This window comes from Ochotona curzoniae, unplaced genomic scaffold, assembly GCF_017591425.1.
Source record: "Ochotona curzoniae isolate NIBS_2020 unplaced genomic scaffold, NIBS_Ocur_1.0 contig_1274, whole genome shotgun sequence".
Taxonomy (NCBI): Eukaryota; Metazoa; Chordata; class Mammalia; order Lagomorpha; family Ochotonidae; genus Ochotona; species Ochotona curzoniae.
The window spans coordinates 694,062-718,440 of record NW_024465023.1 but is presented as its reverse complement, the minus strand read 5'-3'; the positions used below and the strand labels follow the sequence as shown (position 1 = coordinate 718,440).

Genomic DNA, 24,379 nt, shown 5'->3' with positions numbered 1-24,379 from the left:
CTAAGATTTTCATTCAGAATGACAGACGTGATTTTTAAACATAGCTAGAACACCTTTTACGATGGGTATGGCTCCAGTGTGAGTGATGTAATATTTTTTGGGATGATATTATTATAACTCATTTTTCTTTTTATTGTCTACAGAATTTCCCATGTCTTGCTTTGCAATGTAACCCAGAGAGTGTCATTCTGGTTTGTGGTGACAGACCCTTCAAAAAATCACACCCTTCCTGCTGGTGAAATACAGTCGGCCATAAGGTAATACCCCTACATGTGACTTCTGCTTGTCAGTCTTATTGCTGATTAGTTCAGTTGTTTTTGTACATGCTGACGAGTTCTCTCTCTGCTCCCCATACTATTTATTAAGATGTGGGAGCTTTCATTTTGTTATTTTTTTTCATCAAAGATTAATGTAGATTGGTGGTTTTATTCACAAGCCAGTTTGCTTTCAAGGAGTTATTGGCAATATCTGAACATATTGGGGAACATTTATAGACATTTTTGTTGTCATAACTGAGGATGGAGGTGCGTGTACTACCTACTACCAGCACTGAGTAGGCAGAAGTTAGCAATGCTGCTGGCCCAGTGTGGTAGCCTAGCAGCTAAAGTCCTCGCCTTGCACATGCCAGAATCCCGTATGGGTGCCAGTTCATGCCCTAGCTGCCCCGCTTCCCATCCAGCTCCCTGCATTCAAGGATGGCTCAAGGCCTTGGAACCCTGCATCTGCAGGAGAGACCCAGAGGAGTCTCCTGGATCCTGGCTTTGTGTCAGCTCAGTTCCAGCCGTAGTGGCCAACTGGGAGGTGAATCAGTGGACAGAAGATCTTCCTGTCTCTCCTCCTCTCTGTGTATCTTACTTTCTAACAAATAAATAAATCTTAAAAATAAAGACGTTAGCAATGCTGTAAAACACCCTACTGTGTAAAAGATGGTTTCCCATGGCAAAGAATTATTTGACTCAACATGTAAAAACATTACTTTTAGGCCTGGCACGATGGCTCAATGGCTAAATTGTTGCATTGAAAGCACCGGGATCACATTTGGGCTCCAGTTGGTGTCCTGCTTGCTCTACTTCTCATTCAGTTCCCTGATTGTGGCCTGGGAAAGCAGTGGAGGATGGCCCAAGGCCTTGGGACCCTGCATCCATGTGGGAGACCTGGAAGAAGCTCCTGTCTCCTGGCTCAGTATAGTTCCCGCTATTGTGGCTACTTGGGGAGTGAACCAGTGGACAAAAGACTGTCTATCCTTCTCTTTGAAAATATGATCTGCCTTTCCAATAAAAGTGAATCTTTCTTAAAGATTTATTTTATTTTTATTGGAAAGTAAGAGATAAAGAGAGGAGAGACAGAGGAAAATCTTCTCTCTGTTGATTCACTCCCCAAGCGGACGCAATGGCTGGAGATGCACTGATCCAAAGCCGGGAGCCAGGAGCCTCCTCTGGGACTCCCACACGGGTGCAGCGTCCCAAGGCTTTGGGCTGTCCTTGACTGCTTTCCCAGGCCACAAGCAGGAAAGTGGATGGGAAGCAGGGCCACTGGGATTAGAACCGACACCCGTATGGGATCCCACTGCGTGCAAGATGAGGACTTCAACCACTAGGCTACTGCGCCAAGCCCCTAAAAAAAAAAGTCTTTAAAAAAAGAAATTGCTTTCATATACTTAAAAAATGAATAAAGTCAGATTTTGGCATGTCCCTAGTAAATGAGGGAATTAGTTAAGATAGGAAAAGTGTTTCAAAAGAGACTTCTAGGAATAAGATACAGAAATGAGATATAAGAAAATGCACTCAGAAGATACATAAGTCTGTCAGGCAGGAGCCAGTCTTATTTCAGTAGACACAATTCATGTGATAGATTATGGACAGAAATCATCTATATTATGTTGATCTTCTAGGACTTCTGTTCAGATAGAAGAAATGGAAATTGTCTGAAGAAGCAATAGGAAGAATAGCAGATAAGACAGTAGCACAGCTGGTCATTGTCCCTAAAGTCCTTCCCCTCATTGGGATCTGAATAAACTTTCCAAAGTGAAATAATTTTTTTACTTAGGAGAAGCAGAAAGAAACAGTTCATTTTATCTCAATTAATATATAATTTGTATGTATCCAAGCTTCAAATAATGCATGTGTTTGATGTTGGGCAAAGCTGTATTACAAAAATGAGTTCAGTAAATCCACTATTTCCTGAAAAAAGAAGAAAAAAGAAAAAACCAAGGCAAAGTAACTCCCCACGAAAAAATTCCAGGTTCCTGAACTGTGCGTTATTCCCTTGATCTAGGACAGGTACCTACTGAAAGAAATCACTTGCCCTCCGTGAAGTATTAACACTTAAGACAGTATAATCAAATGTTGAAGGTTTTTGTGAACAATCATCTGTTTGTCTTGCGGCAGCAAATACACTGAAGACCTATACCAATGGGAAATGCTCTAATGTGCTCCAAGAAGATGGAATTAAATTGTTTCTGCACTTTTATTAATAAACATACTGTTAAGACCCACCATTTGTCCATGTTTGAAACACACACTTAAGTAGCATGATGATGGACATGTGACTGTTTATGGAGGATTGTACTACTGCAATAATATGAGAGAATTCAGTGAGAGGAGAGGACTTGGAGACATGGGAGAGGAAACCCCAGAGCCTGTGGAACTACATTATAAAATAATAAGAAGAACAACAATAATAAATACAATTTTAAAAAGAAAAATTAATGCAACTATTAATTTAAAATTGATGTATTTATGATAGTTTTCACTTATAACATTCAACATATTAATTATATAGTATTTTAGTAGCAGTTGCTATATATAATATTACTTTAAAAATAAAATATTTTTAACATTAAAAAAATGGTACTTGGTTCCCCTAAAATTTGCACAACTCTGTCTGGTTTACAAGGCAGATTCTTAGTCATATGTGACATCTAATACTGACAGCAAAGATTTGGGGTAATTATTATTGTCCCTAGTTTATAAATGAGGAAACAGGCTCAGTGAAATTAATGCTAGAATGACAAAGAGGGAGGACTTGGACTTCAGTGCACTACAAGCAGGTCCAGTGATTTTTTTCTCTCTGCTGGAGTTTTCACATCTGTGCAATGAGATACAGAGGTGGTCAGCCATTCCCAGGTGACTGTTGAAGCTATTTTGTGAGGGCCTGACGTCATTCAGAAATTCCTAGTCACAGATCCCATTTTGGGGTTGCAATTAGTAGAAGAGGTTTAATCTGTCCCCAAGTTACAACTTCCAATCAGCCTGAAAGGTGAATAAATTCTTACCCTGGAGGAAGAAAATAGCAAAGGGTTAAACAACCAGGAGGGCAGAAAGAGAACTCAGATATTTTGCAATGTTCTCTGAGTTATAGCTTAGCAGTAGGGCTCACTATTTTGTGGAAAGTTTTGTGTTCCTAGATTATCGGTATTAGGTTATGAAACATGAGAACATTCCATAGTTTGATAAAAGATGGCATTAAAAGATCCTTTGCTGTAGAGTAGAGTATCCAGCTGGAGTTCTCTTTCACATGCACAAATAATCATGCCTCAGCTCTAATGGCCTGATGCTGAGCTGTTTTCAAGCCATTCCTCACAAACTCTAGCCCTCGGCTGGCTAATACAGTGGCCAGTGGCTTGGCAAGCATTGCGATGTGGCTTATCCAAAATGAGGTATCCTCTAACTGTAAAATGCACATTGGAATTCAAAAAGACTGAGTACAAGATAAAACATGAGCCAACTCACATTTTATTGTGTTTCTTTGGATATACTGTATGAAGAATACATGATTAAAAATTACTTACATTTGTTTCTCTTTTTTTAAGTACAGCTACTAGGAAATCCTTTTAAAAATCATATCTCATGAGCACATATTTTAACAAATATTTATTTTTACTTATTTGATTATTAAAGGGACAGAGATAGAAAGAGATAGAGACCTGACATCTACCCATTCACTTTCCAAATGCCCAGAATAGCTGGAGCAGGACCAGGCCAAAGGCAAGGGTCAGAATTTAATCCTGGTCTCCCTTGTGGGTGGTAGGGATCTGAGCTCTTTAGCTGTTGCTTGCTGCCTTCCAGAATGCACGTTAGCAGGAAGCTAGACTCTGAAGTGGAGCTGGGACTGAATCCCAGGCTCTCTATGTGAGCGGGAACATCCCAGGTGGTGTGTTAGCCACTGCACCAAATCTCTACCTTGAGAAAATTGTAAAGAAGTCTTTCAAACCCAAATTATGTTTCTACTTACCAGAAATGCTCTAGAGGTAGATGAAGTCAATTTATGTAGTACAAATTTAATAAAGGCCAGAAAATATTTCCAAAGAATCTCTTTGCCTACTTTGCAAATTCTACTTAGAAATGCACTAATCACTCTACCACCAAAAATGTATATTTGTCCAGGAAAAGGAATATGTATTTTTCTAAACTTTGGGACTTCTAAATCACCATAACCTATATAATAAGGAACAATTTGTAGCAAACTAGACAAGCCATACTTTTCAGGTCTCTATGGCTGTGCTCACTACAGACTTCCATCTAAAGAACTCCGACTGTACCTCTAAACACAGCTCAAAAATTTTCTCGACAGGAAGATAGCCTTGACTTCTCACCATAGTGCCCTTGGCCCTCCTGCCAGTTCCTGCTGTACCTGTACTTGCTTATTTCACCGTGATTGTGGATGTTAATCTGCCACTTTTCCAAAATTGCGTTAGTAATTTGATCTTACTTTGTGTATCCAACACTTAGAACAGAGTTGGATACTTTCTAATCATTTGCTTTTGGCAAATGATTGCTGAATCAATGAAAAAAAAGTAAATTGTTGGATTTGAAGCCAGTCCTGATTGATATTTTATTTTCTGCTCTAAGTTTTCTTTTAATGTTTGTCTCTTACTTTTTGCACGTAATTTTAGTTTTTTCAGTGTACTGAATATTTTGTGAGCCACCTTAGGTAGAGTTCTGTTGACCTCATCTAGATGCTACCTCTCAGGAATTAAACATGGCAGGCAAAACTCTGAACACAGGTCCTCCAGTTGCTCCCTTAACTTGCACAGCAGTAGAGGGCAGCAGTATGTAGAGGGGTATCTCTTTGGCAGCCAGCACTACAGCTCGCTAGAACAAGCTATGCCGTGCTGGCCTTCAGCAAGCTCTCTACTCAACCTGAAGGCTCCTGCTACAAGGATGCTCTGTTGATAAAACTCCTTATAATCATCAAGAGACATGTCAGCATTTTATTTCCAGTGAGGATTTTTTTTTTTTGGTCTTAATCTGTTTGTTTTTAATTGCCATTGTATTTTAGGATGAACAGAGAACGGATCAACAATGCCTTCTTTTTGAATGACCAGACTCTGGAATTTTTAAAAATCCCTTCTACCCTTGCACCACCCACAGACCCATCTGTGCCCGTTTGGATCATCATATTTGGTGTGATATTTTGCAGTGTTATAGTTGCAATTACACTGCTGATTTTGTCAGGGATCCGGCAACGTAGAAGGTAAGATACTCGAAGTGAGTGATTTAATAAGCATTGTTTCATTTACTCTTGAACTAGAAAAGTGAAAAGGTTATGCTTTGAAAAAAAAATGGATGATTTCCTAAATATGTGTTTGTCTTTAGATGCTGTTAGGAATTTGTGTCCCTTACTTTATGAGGCTCCTTTCATCATTATCTTTCTCTGTGTTCTATACCACATGGATAACTCATATCTAGACTGGATTTTAGTATCTGAGTGATTTCCTAAGCTGGATATACAGAGCTAAGCAGTCTTTTTGGGTAATTGCTCAGTTCCAATGCCAACAATTCTGTTCTTGCCTTCCTTTCTTGGTTGATTCTTCTTGGCCTAGTGCCTTAAGGCCAGCATCCTCACCCAGATGTTCTTAGGCTGTTTTGTACTCCCCTCTTGTTGAACGATGTTCACCCTCCTAATATCTATGAGATTATATGCAGCTGTGTTTCTCATGGCCTTTGAATCAACTCTCTGACAGAATCACTTGAAATACTTAGCTTTGTAAAAATGTAGGGCCTTTGATCCTATGGAAGACTCACTAGATTAGAATCTCTCAAGGGGATTAATTTTAATGAATACCTAGGCTATTCTAATTCACTTCATTTGAAAGATTTCAATTTAATGATTTACATATTAGCCCTACTCCTTGAATTCATTTACCTGCATGTTGTAAACTTTCATGTCTAAATCATTGATATTGCTTCAAGAGGGACTTTCAGACCACAAGGAAACTTGCTGAGGAAATGCTAAGGAGAGGAGACATGAATTCTTAGTATGAAAAAGGGGGAAAATAATTTTATTTACAAATACTTCTAATCCAGGGTTGGGGGAGAAAAGAACATTCTTAACTCTTCACCAAATGCTCTGCTGATTTTAAACCTTCCTGTTTGATGCTAAGGAAGTCACAGAGACAAGTATTTCAAAAACCACATAGGCATGTTTTTAAAAAGAGCTGGCACCCATATAGGACATGTGGGACGTGTTTGGCCAAGTATGTGATTGACCAAATGCTTCTCCTGGGGTTTCATAATTTTTCTTGTTTCACGTTAGTTCCTAACAGAAGGGTAATTATTTTAAATCTTGGACTTTCTGACCTTTTCACAAATAATTACTGAAATGCTATGGAAAAATCTGGATTATGTCAAGCCCCAAAATTAAACTCAGAAATTAGAATAAAGTTGTACTCTGTTGATTTTTCTTGATCAGTGCTGTGAAATGTCAAGAGGCTAGGCACAAGGTGTTTGTTTTGGTTTTAAGAATATTGTAAAATATGCTCTTTCAATATTTGAATACCAATGTTTAATCTTTTGTTTTATGTCAACCCTCAGTTGCTCTATTTCTTTGATTTCTACTAGTGAATATACTTTATCTTCTTGGCTTCCATTTTCACCCCAGTATAGTACAGTGTAGGAGTTAGAAGAATGGCTTTGTAGATAGATTGCTTAGATTGGAAGTATTTATCTTGTAAGATTCTGCCCTTATATATAATCCATTAACTGCATGGATAGCCGGAAGCACAATGAGTCAGGTAAGGCAAGCTCAGGAGAATATAACTTGTGATGCTAGAAGCAAGATGACTAAATTTATCTTTGCTCCCTGTGCATAGATAAGTTTTCTAGATTGACAGCTATGCTAGAAATAATTAATATTGTGGGATAAAATAAGTTAGTACAGTAGCGTGGTATTGGTACACAGTGAGTGCTTAGCAAGTGTTAGCCATCACTATTATTTTGTTATCTTTTCATTTGTTGGTCTTTCAGCTAGTTTGTGTTGGGATCAGCTGTCTCTTTCCTTCTGAGCAGATTTGCAGTAATGTAAGAATCAGGTGTGCAGCATCATGATCTGTTACCTGGGAGAAGCGGTGCTGTTGCCATGACTTTGCCTTCACACATTTATTTAGTTCATGTTCCAGCTGGGAAAACAGATGAACAGATCTCTTGTGTAAAACTGGAGAGCATCAGTCATTAGACAATGCAGTCTGCACAGTCAGGACAACTTCCTGGAGATCAGTTGGTTGCTGTGTTTTAAGCTTGATACAATGCCTGATATGTTTCTCTCCATCAAAACATTTCTTCAATGATGAGGAAAACATTGTTTGAAATGTGGAGCCCTGATAATTGTGTGGAAAGCTCTTGCTAATCATGGAACAGGTAGGGATACCCCATAGGATCTTCAATCCTGAGAATAGTCAAAGAAATGCTCCACAATCCACTCTAACAAACTCTCATCATTGTGTTAGCTTTGTCAGAACAGCATGATGTTGATTATACAGAGCCACTGAATGGAAAGTTGCAATCATTGGTGGTCAAAATAGGTAAAGTCAAATGCTAGCTATTCCTTTTATATGCAAGGGGCTTCAAAAAGTTCATGAGGGTGTTGGTGTTTGGCACAGCAGTTAGGCTCCACTTGGAATGCCACATGGAATGCCTAGGTTCAAGCCCCAGCTCCACTTTCTAGTCCAGCTTCCTGCTAATATGCATCCTGAGAGGCAGCAGGTGCTGACTCAAGTACTTGGGCCCCTGCCACCTGTGTGGGAATCCTGGTTGAGTTCCTAGTTTCTAGACTCAGCCCAGCCCAACCTTAACATTTGAGAAGTGAACCAGTGAATAGAAGATCTTTCTCTCCTCCTCTCTCTTGTCTTCTCCCTCTCCATCTCCTTTTCTCCCCCACTCATTCTATTTGTATTTTTTTGTCTTCAAATAAATAAAAATAAACTAATGAACATTTTGAAAAGTTCATGGAAAAAAGTTTTATTCGTGTATTTAAAAGACAGAAAGATCTCCCATCCGTTTGTTCCCTCTCCAAATGTCTAACAACCAGTGCTGGGCCAAGCGGAAGCCTGGAGCCAGGGACTCAATCCAAGTCTCACACAGGGGTGGCAGGGAGTAAATTACTTAAACCATTATGTGCTGCCCCCCAGGATATGCATTAGCAGGAGGCTTAAATCAGGGCCAGAACCAGAACTTGAATACAGAAATGGGATACAGGCATCACAGTCAGAATGGTTTTCTTTGTTTAGATTTTTTTTTTATTGGAAAATCAAATATACAGGTAGGAGGAGAGATAGAAAGATCTTCCATCTGCTTGTTAACTCCCCATGTGGCTGCAATGGCCAGAGCTCAGCCAATCTGAAGCCAGGAACCCAGAGCTTCTTTTGCATCTTCTGCACGGGTTCAGGTTCCCAAGGCTTTGAGCCATCCTTGCCCAGTCAGAATCTTACCCACCAAACTGAACACTTAATCCTGCATTACTGTTTAATTCTATCTTTCCACAAATGTTTTTTTAATCCCCTCATATATAATCTTGATTAAATCATCAAATTATCACGGGTCTCAGTTGTCTATCTGCAATAGAAAGATAATATCACAGAGTTTTCTTGAGGAGTGAATGATGTAAATGTATCTAAGGTATCCATGATCTAGTATGCTAAATAAACTATAATTATTATTACTACTCAAGACAAATTTAACCATTTTCTTTTTTAAAAGGTTGTTTTTATTTAATTGAAAGACAGACTTACAGAGTGGGGAGGGAAACAGAGAGTATCACCATAATAAAAGTTGCAAAGTGCTAATTTGACATAGCCTGGCACTTTGTGGTGTAGAAGAAAGACACAGACCCAACACAATTGCAGAATTAGCATGTACATAGTAGAATTGACTTATGAATCTGGTACATAAATACACTGTTATAATGCTAGACTTTAGTTCAGTCTATAGTCACAGCTGGGGCTTAGAAGGGGCCTCTACCAAGTTATCTAAATTCAGTTCTCCAGAAACCAAAGCCTAGAGAAGTAAAAATACATTGTGTCACATTGTGACACAGTAAAAATACATTGTGACACAGTGATCAGAGTTTTAGAATATAGTGTAGAAGAGACAGCACAGATAATATAGATGATATTGTCCTGCAAGGAGATTATAAGCTTGTAGTTGGTAACAAAGTCAAGTACAGGGCTTAGGACATAGAAAGCTAGCTGCTTTTTCCAGGCCTTTAGCAAGGAGCTGGATCAGAAGTGGAGCAGCCAGGTCTTGAGCCAGTGCCCGTATGAGATGCCATGTTGCCAGCAGCACTTTATCTGCTCCAATACAATGTTGGCCCCTATAAATTCTTAATTAAATGAGTAAATAGTCTTAAAATAAGAGTGTAAATAAAATGAGAAATTTTAGTGCTAGCAATAGCGTTTACTTAATTAATGTTTTAAGACATATAAACAGTGGGAATCTCATGTAGGTATGTTTTGAGAGGAGACACGGAAAACTAGGGCACTAAATCAATTGCATTCACCAGTCCTATTCCATTCTAAAAGACAAGTTGCTCTGCACATTTGAATCTCAGTTTCTTTATTTGAATAGCAATGATAATACTAAAGATTGTTCCATGTTGCAGTGGGAACTGAATAATGCCTAACTGCTGCTATGTGATGGGTATGTAGTATTATTGCCATTCCATGGGGAATTAAGCAGTTTGCCTACATTCACAGTTAGAAAGTTATAATATAAAAATGTAACACTGGCTAAGACTGATCCCAAAGCATAGTCTCACTGTGCTGTAGTGCTCATTCACAGTGACAGTTCCCTCAAGGGTCACCTGGACCGAGTATGTGGATGGCCCCAATAATTGATTGTGTCCTGTATGAAATGTTAATTTGTCTGTCTTTTATTGTTCTTTTCTGGCTGTTCTTGGGCTCTAACTCTTCAGCTCTATTTTGTTTGAAGAGCTAAGGACATGTATTTCCTACTTTCAGCTATTTTTTTGTGTGTTTCCATCTATATACAATTTTTTAAATATATTTTTTATTTTGAATTTTGAATTATGTGGTGTAATTTTGTATAGGCTGGGATGTCCCCCCCCCCAAACTCTCATCCCCATCAGATTTTTCCCATTTTGTTACAACAGTGTAGTCTTTCATAAAGAATCATAATTTTATCAGTCTCTTATTTAAGTGTACCCCGACATTGTTGGTACAGACAATGTCAGACAGTCCAGAATCCCATTGTCTACACATGTCCAACAGTTTCATTGGGAATCCATCTTTCGTCTGGATGCAGGGATGCATACCCCCACGTCTGTATATGATAGACCCCAGTACTCCATCACTATACATTTCCATATGTGAGAAGCCATGAAACAAGGCCAACAACTGGTATGATATAGAACAGCCACAACAACAACAACAACAACAAATTACAGTACCATTGAAAAAAAAAAAAGCACCACTGAGTAACCAACACATGAGTGACAAAAAGAAAACACATAAGTTTCTTGGGAAAAATGATGCCATCATACAACTCATGAGCCCGTGATGAATTTGACTAGAGAAAAGAGATTATTTGGAATGAACCAAACAGAAATAAAAAAAAAAAACATCAAAACACCTGGTTTACAGCCAAGAAAGCAAACAATCAAAAACAGTATAGATTGGATTATTGAAGTTACACTTTCCATGCTGGTTTCCTTATATGAGAGAGAATATATGGTATTTGTTCTTCTGTGATTAGCTCATTTCACTGAGCATAATAGTCTCTAGCTGGGACCACCTGGTTGTAAATAGAATAATTTCATTCTTCTTAGTAGCTGTACTTTCAGCTATTTTATTAGAACAAAGCAAACCCTGTTTGTCTACACGGTCTCCTATTGCTCCTATTGCCACCTGATACTTCGTTTATACCCCATTTTGCCCTTCTTCTCTTGGGCTATGTGAGAGATACACGCCCTCAAGGTTCATGGGAGCCACTTCCAGGTAGTTTAGTCTCACAGATTTTTATTGTCTTCCTAAATACCTGACATTGCAGGGACAGCGGAAGTCATTAACACTCACTTTTATTTTTCAGGAAAAAAGGACTCCTGTTTTCTTTTTTTCTTTTTAGCAAAACATCAAGTCAGAATGATCCAGAGAGATAATTAAGTTTTATTATACTTTGTATTAGTGATGCACAGGCACTGAATCAGTTTATTATAGCATGTGCTATGAAAAGTGACAAAGTGTCCTATTACTGTTAGGTAACCTTTGAACTGCTTATCATGTCTACCAGCCAGCAAGTTCCTGACATTGCAATTTGAGAAGCAATACCGAGACTCTGAATTATGGGAGCCAAGGTCACAAAAGCACAATGTATACCTAATTTGTTACTGACACAGCTTGATTTGATAAATGTATACAGCAACTTCCCAGAATCTTCATGGCTGACAAATTCTCTTTGAAAGAAGAAAATCTTCTCTGTTTGCATCCTCCTCTGTTCCTTTGTGGTGACCAATGGATTATTTTTTCTTGTTGCTGAGGATGGGGAGGTGGGATTTCTTGCAATGATTTGCACGTGTCCAGTTCTCTTCCATTTTTCTTCTAACTCCATAAAACCACTGTATACTGATGATAACTGGCAAACAGATGTTGCCATCCCATTATTTCTTTGCTTTTGTTGGTGTTTCCACTTCATCCTCCAGACATGGAAATTGAGAGGAGCCCTGACCTTCAGCAACAGTATAGAGAAGAGCTGTGGGAGTGGCAGTAGGAGACAGGCTACAGCCTGGCTGGAGAGGGAACCTGATAGGAAGGAAAATACCAGAAAGGGGGGCAGAGAGTGGTCGCCATGACACAAGAACTCCATCAGGCTCTCCATCTGGGGTGAGGAAGGGAACAGGGAAGTAAGGGCATTGCAGTGGTTTTTCCCAAGCCTGTAACGTCCACACGGAGGCTTTCTTTTTGGAAAGGGACTGGGGAAGGGAAAGTTTGAGAAAAGCAGCTGCCTAGGAGTCTTCCTGAGTTTCACATCAGACTATATTCCTACTCCTTACCCGCTTCTACCATTTGCAAAATGAATGTAATAGATGGAGCAAAAGAAATCAACATTCAGTTGAGCATGTTTGGTTAGACTTATGTCTGTGACGTGTGAGGGGAGCGGAAAACCATTCTTTCTAAGACTGCAGTTACATTGGCATCTGCTTCAGTAAGTGCCATCCACTAAACTTTTTGCCACATGCATTACATACTTACACAAATTACAAGGTAAGGTTGAACTTTTAAAATATATTCATTACCATGAAAAATTGTTATTCACTCAAAGTCCAATGTGGAATGATTAGGGGGAGATTTTTTTTTTTGATAATTTACGAATGCCTTTGCAACTAGGACTTCATTGCTATGAGAAACCACATCCTCTCTTTTAGAAAGCATTAGAAATGGAGGGGGAGGATGCGTGAGTGTGGTCCATCTTCTGCTGCCTTCCCAGGTGGATTAGCCCTTTTGTTTAGTGCAAGGACAGTGTCTCTTTCACACAAACAGTAGGTGCTCAAAACAGTTGTTGGTGAGTGTTGCGTACCGTGAATAGAAATGATGTGATTCATGATGGTACAAAATCATTTGCTTTTGGTTTCCAGAAGAAATAGAAAGTGACAACACTCCTGTACATGGGAAGAGGGACCAAAGTGTTTGAGTCCTATGTGGTGGGTGATTTAATCTGCCTGGAAGACCCCTTCATCACATTGAACTCTAGTCTAGCCAAAAGCTGTGCTGTTCACTGATTGTTAAGGCTTGAAATAGCCAGTGCAGTGTCTCATTCTGAGGGTGGAAAAACACAGCAGCTTTCCTTTTCAAGGATTCTGAGACTGCAGCCCCTGACTTCAACACAGCATTGGGCCAAAAGTTTTATAAATGACTAAAACCCATTGACTTGAACTCAAATATTTCTTATCATAACACTTGGGATGCTTGATAATGGCATACATGATGGCAGAATTATTTGAAATGATGGGATTGTGATCTACAGTATTATAATGCTACTGGTATTTTAAAAATATACCCCAATTATTTGAAGTTATTTAATAAGCATCACCAGGGGGTGGGCATTGTGGTGGTGTGGCTTAAACTACCACTTTTGACATTAGTATCACATATTGAAGTGCTGGTTCTAGTCCTGGCTGCTCTGCTTCTGATCCAGCTCCATGCTAATATACCTGGGGAGGCAGCAGAGGATGGTCCTAGTGCTTGGACCCTGTTACCTACATAGGATAGCATGCAGATGGAGTTCTGGGTCCTGGCTTCAGCCTGGCTCAAGCCTGGTTGTTGCAGGCATCTGGGCAGTGAACCAGCAGAAAGAGGATTCTTATTCTTTGTCTCTTTGCCTTTCAAATAAACAAATATAAAAACCAGCAAGCATATACAAATGACACTTTCAGGCAGCACTAATGGAAAGTTCCTCCTTGGTCATCATGAGGCTACCTTCTCATCTGTCAGACTCATGGTCCCGAAGGACTCCTGTACTGATGGAAGGTTACCATCAGTCACCACAGCAATGCCCGGCATCCCAGCCAGGAGATTCCCTCAAGTCTGCCTCTTCGGAGTTCCACAGATTTCTGGACAAGATGATCTTTGGCTGGTCTGGGAGCCTCATGCCTAAGAGCATGCTTCCACGGTGCCGCCATGGAGGGCTGTCCACAGCACCCAACCTGTGATAAGCCTCAGAGACACCCATCCTCTCTCTGGTTGTCTAGAGGTCCCCATCATTCCTTCCCTTACTGTCTGATGTCAGTTATGATTGGCTCTGGATCTTATTCTTTCACAAAAGATAGAAAAGATTTTGGATTTGATGCTACATCTTTCCATACTCCAAAAAAATAGTAAAGATCTGCTTACCACCTGGGTTAAGGTAACAGGATGTATAAAATGTCCAAGTGTGAGAATGTAACAATTTTATATTGTCATATAGAGCTTTTTGGGCTGCTTTAAAGTTGCTGCTTTCAGTTGTAATTCAGAAAAAAATGCTGTGAGGTCTAAAATCTTGACTTACAGATCAATACAACTATTTAAAAATTTTTTGTTTTGGAAAGTCAGATATGCAGAGAGGAGGAGAGACAGAGAGGAAGATCTTCTGTCTGATGATCCACTCCCCAAGTGGCTGCAATGCCAGAGCTGTGTCATTCTGAAGCCAGGATCCCAGAGCCTCTTCCAGGTCTCCCACGCAGGTGCAGGGTCCCAAGGCTTTGGGCCGTCCTCGACTGCTTCCCCAGGTCACAAGCAGGGAGCTGGATGGGAAGTGGGGCTGCTGAGATTAGAACTGGTGCCCATATGGGATGCCAGTGCATGCAAGGTGAGGACTTTCGCCTCTAGGCTACTGTGCTGGGCCCCAACAGAACTATTTTTTAATGAGCCCAGTAGCAGCATCTATAAGGTACTTACTTTCTATAAAGTAATATGACTTTTCTTTCCAAAATCTCATTTTAATTTGATGTTGGTCAACATTTGTGGACCATGAATTGTCAAATTCTTTGAGAATTTATTTTTTTCAATCTAGTTTTTATTAACTTGTCTTTCTAGAGCTAAATTTTACTTTTATTTTATACTTACAATTTTTATTTATTTGAAAAATATCCACAACACGCAGAAAAACTTCACAATCTTTTGGGTTACTCTTCACATGGCTACATTATCCAGGCTGGGCCAGAATGAAGCCAGCAGCAGGCAACTCAGTCCATGTCTCCCATGTGAGTGTTAGGGAACCAGCTCTGGGGCCATCGCCTCATGCTTCTCAGAGTCTACAATAGCAGCTAGCTGGAAGTGAAAGCAGACCTAGATCTCTAATCTAGACCTAATATACGAGACCAGCATCCCAAGTAGCGACTTTACCACCATATCTGATACCTGCCTCTGGAAGTAACGTTTTAAACTTGCCGAGTTGCCATAAGTTTTCTTCCCATCCCTTTTGCTATTGTGCGTGTGTTTGTGTGTACTTTTCCATATGCACATATTTGTTCATATACATATGTATTCACTCATAAACATTTTCATACATATTTTAGCATTCTAAATAATGCCACTGGTTCCCATCGACATGTGTGTATCACCCTTGCAGACTTTTTGTTTTGGCAGCATTTTGTCATCTCCCTGAGTTTCTGTCATCTTTGGAACATCTCTGAAGATACTTGCTATCACCCATTGCTTCATTTTTCTCGGGTCCCTATTCTCCTTTCTGCTCTCCATGTGTGTACCATACTCAGACATGCTTTTTCTTCCTAGATTCCAATTACTCTCTTTCTGTGCTTTCAGGAAGGATAAAGGTGCATCTGAAGTGGGTGACGCCGAAGATAAGTGTGAAAATGGCATCCCATGTGATCCACTAGACATGAAGGGAGGGCAAGTTAATGACACCTTTGTGACGGAGGAGGAGCGCCTCACCCCTCTCTGAAGTCTGCCGTTCTGCTTTCTTTGTGCCTGCTCAGCGTTCCAAATACCAAAGGCAGATGATGTATTTTGTTTCATTACTCTTCTTTTGTAAGAAATTTTAAACATTCTTCCCAGTGCAAGGAATCAGTTATACCCATGAAAACCATGAAATCATAGGCTGATGACTACTTAAAATAATCTGAAATGTTTTCAGCTTATGAGGTGTTTGTAGTTATTGATTGAAATATTTCAGGAAATAAGTCAGGTGTGTGTGTGTGTGTGTGTGTGTGCATTCATATAAATATTGACACTTTGAAGGCCAATAAAAGGTAATCTCTCCAGTGGCAAATACCTGTAATATCATATAAAAATCATTGAAAATCATTGTTCCTTTTTAAATATTGCTAATATTTTGTGTAAGAGTAAGTAATTCTTGTAAATTGAATGGATAACAATCAGTTACAAAGAGAATTTTATTCTGTTATCATGCCTATGGTTGCCTATAAAATGTATGAATATCAGCCTCCAATAGGACATTTCTATTTGTTGGTTTTATAAAAGTTCAATATATGCTAATTTAACAGTGCTAATCTCATTTTTATCATGTGATTGATTGTGGTCTGAAACTCATTTTCACATTGTGGAACATAGTGAGAATAATTTTTATTAGCTATGTTTAATGTACTCTGTAGCCCTAGAAATGAATTATTTTGGTTGCATGTATACATGTTTGAAGAAATCCTGTAGTTTAGATATTGATTTTGTTTGTAGATAAGTCATGTGCCATTCTTAATTCCAATAATAATGATTACACATTTATTAATGGAAATAAAAGTTACTACTCAACCTCCCTCTGCCGTCATCAGTAGTTAATGTTACAGCAGCAGTCTCTGAATTACTTCCTTGCCTCTGTTGTTGCTCCTTAGATAGAGATTCTAAAATGTGTAGTTGCAAACAGAAAGTTTACTGGGGAGTGCTCTCAAGAGACACACCTGTGAGAAGAGAGGAGGGCAAGTATGGCAGGCCAGTCCTAAGATCTCCTCCGTCAGTCATTCTGATCTCCTACTGCTCACGTCGTGTGGTCACTCTCCCTGCGTGAGTACGGGACTTCCCTTTGCTTACTCCTCATGAAAAGAATATAGAAAAGATGATGGGATTTCATAATCCTGCAATTAGTTTATATTATCTGAGTTCTTTGAAAAGTTCTTTTTTTTTTCTGTGTCTCTCTGATTTTAATAAAATAAAATAAATATGTTTTTTTTCTATCATCATAATTTTTTTTATTGTTGTTTACCTTGTATTATGTGGTACAGTTTTATAGGTGCTCAGACCACCATGGGATGAAACTGGAAATCAACAACTCAAAACTCCCCAGGAAGTATAGGCACTCTTGGAAATTGAACAATATGCTATTAAATGAACAATGGGTCAGAGAAGAAATTAAAGATGAGATCAAAAAATTTATGGAAACCAATGAAAACTCTGATACAACATTCCAAAACTTGTGGGACACCGCCAAAGCAGTGCTACGAGGTAGATTCATCGCAATCGGAGCCCATGTCAAGGCCCAAGAAAGACGCCAAATACAGGAACTAACCACACACCTCCAGGATCTGGAAAAACAGCAGCAGAAGAGTCCCACGCACAATAGGAAACAAGAAATCATCAAAACAAGGGAGGAGATAAACCAAATAGAAATCAAAAAAACTATACATAAAATCAACAAATCAAAAAGTTGGTTTTTTGAGAAAATAAACAAAATAGACACTCCACTGGCCCGATTGACCAAAAAAAAAAAAAAACAAGAGAAAGTGAGAATCAATAGCATTAAAGATGACAAAGGCAACATAACAACAGACACTGCAATCATTAAGAAAATAATTAGAAATTACTACAAAGAACTGTACTCCCACAAATTTGAGGACCACCAAGAAATAGAAAAGTTCTTGGACTCCCACCACTTACCAAAACTCAGTCCGGAGGCAACTGAAGAATTAAATAAACCCATAACCGAGGTAGAGATTGAAACAGTCATCAAGGATCTCCCAACGAAAAAAAGCCCAGGCCCAGACGGCTTCACTACAGAATTCTACAAAACATTCCGAACAGAACTAACCCCAATCCTCTACAAGCTCTTCAAAACAATAGAGGAGGAAGCAACCCTTCCAAACTCATTCTATGAAGCCAACATCACCTTAATCCCAAAACCGGGCAGAGAACCGTCAGAGAAGGAAAACTACAGACCTATTTCTCTGATGAACATTGATGCTAAAATTCTCAACAAAATCCTAGCCAATAGAATTCAAAAAATCATCAGACAGATCATTCATCCGGATCAAGTAGGATTCATCCCTGGAATGCAGGGATGGTTCAACATTCGGAAATCCATAAATGTTATAAACCATATCCAAAAACTGCAAAACAAGAACCACATAATAGTTTCAATAGATGCAGAAAAAGCTTTCGACAAAATCCAACACCTCTTCATGCTAAAAACTCTAGCCAAAGTAGGCATAGATGGGAAAATCCACAACATAATCAAAGCAATTTATGAAAAACCCAATGCCAGTATCATACTGAATGGAGAAAAGCTAGAACCCTTCCCACTGCGATCTGGAACAAGACAAGGGTGCCCGCTATCACCACTGCTATTCAACATAGTCCTAGAGGTACTTGCAGAGGCCATAAGACAAGAAAAAGAAATCAAAGGCATACGTATAGGAAACGAAGAAGTCAAGCTTTCACTATATGCAGATGACATAATCCTATACATAGAAAAACCAGGAGACTCAATACAGAAACTACTAGAACTTATACGAGAGTTTGGCAGAGTGGCGGGGTACAAAATTAATGAACGAAAATCAACAGCCATAGTGTACGCAAATAACACCAAGATGGAAGAAGATCTAACCAACAGGATACCATTCAAAATAGCAGAAAGAAGTATGAAGTATTTGGGAATAAATCTAACCAAAAGCGTAGGAGACCTATTCGAAGAAAACTACAAACTATTGAAAAGTTCTTTTAAAAACAGATTTAAAAGGTAACATGAATGTTATGCATACTTTTTAAAGACTCACATAAGTGTGTCTTTCTAGCAGACTTGTTCTGGATACTATTTGGTGGCTCAATTTACTTAATGGCCATGTTGGCAAAACCAATGTAAAAGAAACAGGATGCCTCTAGGAACTTTGGTGACCTCTTGGGACCTAAGACAGAATTCAGTCTGGCCAAAACTTTGCAGCTTGAGCAGGGGATCTACCTAAGTTGTGTGCAGTCTCATCATAGAAACCAAGGTAATGAATTGTATATTTTTAAGTCATTAAGTTTGTGGTATTATGTTGTGCAGCAATAAACTAACAGAGCAAGATTAGGCAGAGGGCAAAATGCCCAGCAGTCTCTCAGATGGAGCTCCGTGACAAAGAACATGCCGAGGTTGGCCCTGGTCTCCCTCTCTAACTCTTATCACGACCCTTCTTCTCTGGTAGTTCATTACATCTAGAGATGAAGCTAAGCCCTTCCTCCTGCCTCTTGTCACTCTAACAGCCTGTCTGTAGACTCTCAACAAGTTCTCCTTTGCTGGCCCTCCTGCTGATGTGCTTCTAGAGCACTGTGATTATTTGAAATATGTTTTTATGGAGGAAAGGGATCACAAAAGTAAGAAAGCTGGAGGTAGTACATAAGTCCTGATACAACCTTGTCTCCATCAACATCTTCATAACAGAATTAATTAACTGTTGCTTTGTAACCTCACATGCAAATCATAATGGTGGTAACACTTCATTTTATGTATTTGTTTATAGTCTATATTCTTCACACTAAATATAATATTCTTAGAAGCAGTGGTCAAAACATTTAGCCTGGGGTCTCCCTCTTATTTTTTCTTTCCTTTAACAAATATTAATTTTAGAGGCAGAGGGAAAGAGATTGAGAGAAGGAGGAGAAGAAGGAAGAGAGAGTGGGCGAGCAAGTGAGCAAGAGAGAGACAGAGAAATCTTCCCACTGGCTAGGATGAGGCCAAAGTCAGCAGCTAAGACCTTTACCAAGTCTCCCATGTGAGTTGCAGGGACCCAAGTACTTAAGCCGTCATCTACTACTTCCCAGGGTGCATAGTGGAAAGAAACCAGGTTGGAAGCAGAGGTGAGACTCAGTCCCAGGTAACCTGATAATACATATGGATACTCCAAGTAGTGCCTTAACATTCAGCACCCACACCTTCCTGTTCTTTTTCTGCTTTCTTTCATTTTATAGTGATGAGCAAAGCCAAACACAGTCTGCATCCTCATGGAAGCTGCAAGTCTATGAGTCAGAGCTCAATAAGCATGTGCTGAGAAATTTGCGAATGAGATAGTAGTTGTTGAAGCTCACAGTCATATCCCTTCTAAAAGCAAAGGCTGCCCTTCTCTCTGTAAGTGGAGGAGTTTCAAGTTATGAGTGCAGTATTTTTTTTTCTTAGAAAACAATTTGCCTTAAGAACAATATGCTATATAATACAATTAGAATTTCTTTATTTTTAGCATAGGAAGGAGATCTGACTTTTTGACTTGCAAGATGTAAGTTGCTAAATAGCCATTTTTATCTCATGCTCTCTTGAGCTATAGACTCCAGGATAATAGTGGTGTTTTGCATATAGAAGTCTTTAACTGGTTAAATAACATCTGGATCCAACGAGTGTCCACCAGCAAGCATAATCCAACATGTGCATCTCCAACTGGGTATAAATTGTTCTTGGTGAGGAGAAAACATTTTGAGATATGATAAAGATTTGTGGCCCTCTAGATAAGCAGCATACCTCTGGCAATAAAATCTCATGGGGGAGAAGTCCTAAAAAGTCTCAATTATGAAAAAGAAAAGGTTGAGAGATACTTGTCTTAGATATGCTGCAAATTCTGAATGTGTCAGATGAACCTCTTTGATAATTTTCTTCACTGTGTATTCTGAGAGGGGATTTATTCTACTGCTCCACTGAACATCCTGATTGGGGAAGCTTTTTACACAGGTAGAGATGTGCTGTAACCTTGGCAGTCAACATAACAGCAAAATAAAGCTTATTTCTTCTGCCTCCTGCCTTTGACAAACACATTGTGTAATTAGAAAGTAGTCAATCATCAACCATACATTTCATTTTGAACTTAGTGACCCTGTAGTATGTCATGAGGGAACAGTGCGAGATGAATATAGTGGAAAAGAAGTGAAAACGTAGCTATCATTCCACTCCCCAAATCCTTAGCAAAGACTGCTTGATAAAACTGAAAAAAAAAATAGAAATGTCTGAAAACCAAATTGTAACTGAATGAAAAAATAGCTGGGATGCTGGTAACTGTACTTGCTCCAAAGAAGAAACGAGAACATAGACAGTTTCTATTTTGGTTTCAGTGTGCTTCATCTCCTGTTGTTTTTCCTTCAAGAACAGCACAATTAAAAACATCATAAAAGAGTATTGTGAATTATTTATGTGTTGAATAGTCATGTTGAAATTCCAGAGATAGGTACATTTCTGATCATTCTCAGGAAAGCAATAGCAGAAAATACAGCTTAAGAATTAGAAGGCATGAAAAGCTCCAAGTCCAAATTCCCAGATCTTATTTTGAAATCTTGGGGCCATATAACATAATATATTGTTTTCTGTTTTACATCTTGTTTTACTTCATAAAAATTTTACAGCATTACATTTTACATTTGGTTTCCTTTCATCGAAAATTTGCATATCTAGTCATCTCAGTAACACAAGCAAATTTGTACGTTTTCTTTCCTTCCTTCTAGCTTCCTCCTTCCCTTATACCTTCTCCTTCATTAACAATCTATATATTCAAGATGCATAGCAGCATTGACAAAGAATGTCTTATAAGTGACCCATTCATTATTCCCTTCTTTTATAAGAAATTTTGGCTTTCAGGAATCAATAATTGATTTCCAGTTATTATTTAATGAATTGTTATCTTAATTTTCATGCTATTCAAAAAATTGCACATCAGTTATAAGCACAACATAGGGAGGGTGTTTACTGGTTTACTGCTTAAGATGCCACTTGGCACATTCATGTCCCACATTGGAGTGCCTGGGTTTGATGCCCAGCTCTGACTCCTGACCACAGCTTCCTGCCACTGTGAACTTTGGGAGGCAGTGATGAAGGCTTAAGTGGTTTGAGGTTCCTGCCAGCCATGTGGGAGACGTAGACTGAATTCCTGGCTTTGGACTCGCACTCGAGGTTACTGACTCCTGAGAGCAGTTGGAGAGCAGACTGGCAGATGAGAACTCGCTTTCTCTCTGTCTCTCAAATAAATGTAAAAAAATAAAATATAACACCAATGTCTTTGTATTTTTAATTAAAGTTTTATTTATTTTACTTGAAAGTGTTTACAGAGACAGAGGGAGAGACAGGAAGGAGGGAGAGAGAGAGCAAGCGAGAGAGAAACTTCCATTTACTGGTTCACTTTTCAGCTGCCTGGGCTACATCAAGGCTCTTCCCCATGGGCGGGGGGAATACAGGCAGCCTCAGCCATGACTGCTGCAGCGCAGGACTTGTTAGCAGGAAACGGCTCAGGAGCTGGGGCCAGGCCTGGAACTCAGGCACTCTGCTGTGTGACACAGGCATGCTAACCAGTTTCGTTACCCATTTGCATGCCAGTTTGTGTCCAGGTTGATTCTCTTTGGAACCAGCTCCCTGCTAATGGCCTAGGAAAGGCAGGGCAGATGGACCAAATGTTTGGGCTCCTGCCCCCCATATGGGAAACCCTGATAAAGCACTTGGCTCCTAGCTTTGGTCTGGCTCGGTGCTGACTTCCCAACCATCTAGGGAGGGAAGCAGCAGGTGCAAGATATCCCTCTGTGTTACTTTGACTTAAAAAAAATCTTTACAAGTTCTTTAGGATCTTTATTTATTATACTCGACAGTTTTTATTAATAAAATTATTGTATTGTAAAATACAGAAAAATTCAAATATTTGGTAATAAAATTCTACCTCAGATCCCACTAGGAGTAGGTCCATCTGTGGTATCTGTCCAGCATTACCTGTAGTGCCTGAAATCCAACGGTAACCCTGCATTTCTTACTGGGATGGCCGAACCCGAGCAGGCTTTCATAAAGGCAATCCAGCCAAATCACTTGCTCTCATTTGATAGAAAAAGAGTAAAGACTATCTTTAAAAATGAATTATTTTGGGCTAGGCATGATAGCCTAGTCACTAAAGTCCTTGCCTTTCACATGCCAGGATCCCATATGGGCTCCGGTTCTAATCCCGGCAGCCCCACTTCCCATCCAGCTCCCTGCTTGTGGCCTGGGAAAGCAGTTGAGGACGGCCCGAGTCCTTGGGACCCTGTGCCCACATTAGAGACCCAGACAAAGTTCCTGGTTCTTGGCTTCAGATCGGCTCAGCTCTGGCTGTAACGGCCACTTGGGGAATGAATCATCAGACAGAAGATCTTCCCCTTTGGCTCTCCTCCTCTCTGTATATCTGCCTTTCCAATAAAAATAAATAAATCTTTAACAAAAAAGGAATTAATTTGGGGCTAGTGCAGTGACAAAGCATGTTACCTGCAATGCCAGCATCCCAAATAGGCAGTGGTTCAAGTCCTGGCTGCTCCAATTCCATTCCAGCTCCCTGCTTAAACTGCCTGTGAGAGCCAGTGAGGATGGCACATGTGCTTGAATCTCTGCAGCCACTTGGGAAATGTGGATGAAGTTAGTGGTTCTTGGCTTTCCTCTGGCCTAGGCCTGGCTGGTGCACAGCCACTTGGAGAGTGAACCAGCAGATGGAATATCTCTCTCCCCGTTTCTCCCCCCCTCAGCCCCTTCTCTGTAACTCTGCCTTTCAAATAAATGAAATATATTTTTAAAATGAATCAATTCTTGCTGTTTTTGTCTAAAAGTTGTTGTTAAATAGAATGAAATAATGAGAAACAACAAAATTAATTCAGAAAGTGTTTCTTCGTAAATGATCATTTTATTGGTGAAAATTGACATTTTAACTATTTTGAGATCATAAAGGAATAAAATATTTATTTAAGGAAAATATTTTGCTATATGAATGTGTATTTACATCTAAATCTCAGAAACAAGACAAGCCAACGTCAATATCATGGCCATCTTCTAAGGGGAATTAAAGCTCTTACTCAACTCCAACAGACACTGTGTTTCCCTGCGAGAGCAGCACCTGTACAGCCCCTGGGAGGAGCGTTGGGGTACCTTTGAGCAAATGATTGCAGCTTCAGGTTGCAGTTATAAAACGGTGTTTTGTCATAAGTACTTTCCCCTTTGAGAATTATGCCAGGGTCCCTTCAGGAGGAGGGATTGAGTGTGTTATAGGGTCTAAAATTGGTATTGTTGTCCAATACTTAACCATTTAGTTGATTATTTTCCTTAAATAGCTTCCTTGATTAAATTCATGGACTCCAGTAGTTTTACTATCTTTTGTAAATAATGTAAGAAATTTTATTCACTCAACTTTATTATTTTTAAGCATTTGTTCCATTCAATTCTTGTAACAGTCCTTTGGATTGCTCAGGCCACTATTAATAACTCTAGTTAACAAAAGAAGAGGTGGAACTTAAGGGAGTTGAAACATATGCCTTTTAAAAATGTCCATACATTACATTAGAGGATTGAGCGTAATGGGTTTTTTGTTTGTTTGTTTGTTTCTGTGTTTTAATTATTGATTTAGTTTTATTTAATTTATTCCCATTTAAAATGCTTTGTCATTAACTCCTTTACCTGAAAGAAGTTGAGCATGTCCT

General features: G+C 39.3%; 1 protein-coding gene across 1 annotated transcript in view; it reads left to right on the top strand.

The window, feature by feature from the left end:
- Positions 1 to 16,484, top strand: part of CLTRN (collectrin, amino acid transport regulator) — a 35,384-nt gene extending 18,900 nt beyond the window's left edge. The window contains exons 4-6 of the mRNA XM_041001218.1: positions 144 to 257; positions 5,281 to 5,475; positions 15,530 to 16,484. Coding sequence (XP_040857152.1) covers positions 144 to 257; positions 5,281 to 5,475; positions 15,530 to 15,668 — 448 coding nt within the window. The 3' untranslated portion in view covers positions 15,669 to 16,484. The remainder of the gene's footprint in view (positions 1 to 143; positions 258 to 5,280; positions 5,476 to 15,529) is intronic.
- Positions 16,485 to 24,379: the final 7,895 nt, after the last annotated feature.